General features: G+C 39.0%; 1 protein-coding gene across 1 annotated transcript; it reads right to left on the bottom strand.

The window, feature by feature from the left end:
* Positions 1 to 220: 220 nt before the first annotated feature.
* Positions 221 to 1,168, bottom strand: LOC110288373 (vomeronasal type-1 receptor 52). The gene has a single exon (XM_021154733.1). It carries the CDS (start codon positions 1,148 to 1,150, stop codon positions 221 to 223), a length of 930 nt encoding a protein of 309 aa, XP_021010392.1. The 5' UTR covers positions 1,151 to 1,168.
* Between the last annotated feature and the right edge of the window lie 707 nt (positions 1,169 to 1,875).

Below are 1,875 nucleotides of genomic sequence, written 5' to 3'. Positions count from 1 at the left end.
AGTTAAGGGAAAACATTAGCAATCATTCAGAGTGTNTGGTTTGATTTCTTTTTAAAATATAGATCTTCCATATCTACAGTTATAGAAAAGTGCATGCCTTAAATAGAAAAAACACAAGTCCACATTTTAACTAAACCTCAAACCATGCCCATTATGCCAGTACGCATAGCTCTGGTGCCAAATGTTGGTTCATTGTGAGAAAACTTACCCTCACAGAAAATCAAAGTACTACCTTCTCATACATGGATATCAAAAGGTTAGTTATACGTTTTTCATTACTGAGAACCAGAAGAGGAATGACAGCAGCATAGCTATGAGCAACAAGAATCTGGACACAAAAGGGCAGTGGGTTTCCCTGTAATATAGTTCTTGAGTAGGAGATGATACTGTCAAATGTTGACACCAGCAGAAAGAAGCTCATAAGCATTAGAATGGTCCTGAGGGCTCGTTGCTCTGGAGTTGCTTTGGGAGAAAGTTTTGAGTTCTGAAGGTGCTGGGACCGGGTCTTATGCCTGCACAAGAGAGTTGCCATGTAGCATGTTGAGAGGCCCATGAGACCAATAACAAAGACATTCCTGAAAGCCAACAGTGTGGAAAAGGTATGTTGCATTGATGAACTCAAGGGTAGAAAAGAACAAGAATTTGTGATATATATAAGATTAACAAAGGTGATATTTTGTGTGGCAATATCTGCTATTAAAATTTGGCTGCTGATAGATGTATAGAAGATACTCAGAAAAATAAAGAAATATGANAGCTGATGTGGGGAATTCTGTTTGAACTTTGCGAAGTGAGAGCTTTGAGGGCAGAGGATGATGGCCTGGAAGACACTCAACAGGCAAGTGGCACAAACNGAGAGGCTCCTGAAAAACCTGTGCGAGAAAATGACTAGTTTACATGTGATGATATCCCATCCTCCTGAAGACATAAAAAAGTCTTCTGTTATATATGCTGCAAGTAGCAGCATTACTAGGTGTATTAGGGCCACAAAGCCAATGGGCAAGTCCGAGAGTCTGGGCCTTTGCCCACGAATGAACATGAAGGTATGGAATAGGAGAAGGCAGCTGTTGGCTGAGATCCCGATGCCTATCTCAGAGAAGAAGGCATTTCTGATGTAAACACTACAGTACAGTGTATTGTCTTTATTCATGTTATGCTGGGTAGAAGCACGTAGTAGTTGTCTAAAGAGAAATCAAGAAACTCCTTTGTTGCATATTGACTTCCACATCCATAAAAGGAACATTAACCTGAATGTGTACAGATCCATCCCAATTTATCCTCAACNGAATAGAATTTCAGCTCTCTCACACCACTGAGAATCCTTCCCTACTCTTACATATTTTCTAAACCTCCCTAACTTTGGATAGGTTAAGTTTTCAATTGCAAACCTTTATCAGGTATAAGTTTTGATCTTCAATAAAATTCCATACATTATAAAAATATTTCCTTTCTTATTACCTCTTATGTCCATTTAACTGGGCAATGCCAAACGTGGTTTTGATTTGTATCATCTTGGTTGTCAGACATGTAAATGCTGAATAGTTTCTGTGAACCTGAAGGGAGATTTCACAAAATGGAATGAGATGTTTCTGAGGAAAGAGTGCCCCTGCATTAGAAAACTCAAAGAGTTATTTCATTTAGGCATTCTCATTACCTTTTCATTTATTGCCAGACCAAATATTCTTGTCATAATTCCACCTACAATGCTGTCTAAGTGTGGACTCAGAATTCAAGCTTTTCTCAGGTTCTACCACCAGTCAGATTGCACACACACACACACACACACACACACACACACACACACACACACACACACACACACACACACACACACACACACACACACACACACACTATTTAATAATATTAATAAAT

The sequence above is a fragment of the Mus caroli genome, unplaced genomic scaffold (assembly GCF_900094665.2).
Source record: "Mus caroli unplaced genomic scaffold, CAROLI_EIJ_v1.1 scaffold_23778_1, whole genome shotgun sequence".
Taxonomy (NCBI): Eukaryota; Metazoa; Chordata; class Mammalia; order Rodentia; family Muridae; genus Mus; species Mus caroli.
This window is presented reverse-complemented; position numbering and strand designations above follow the sequence as displayed.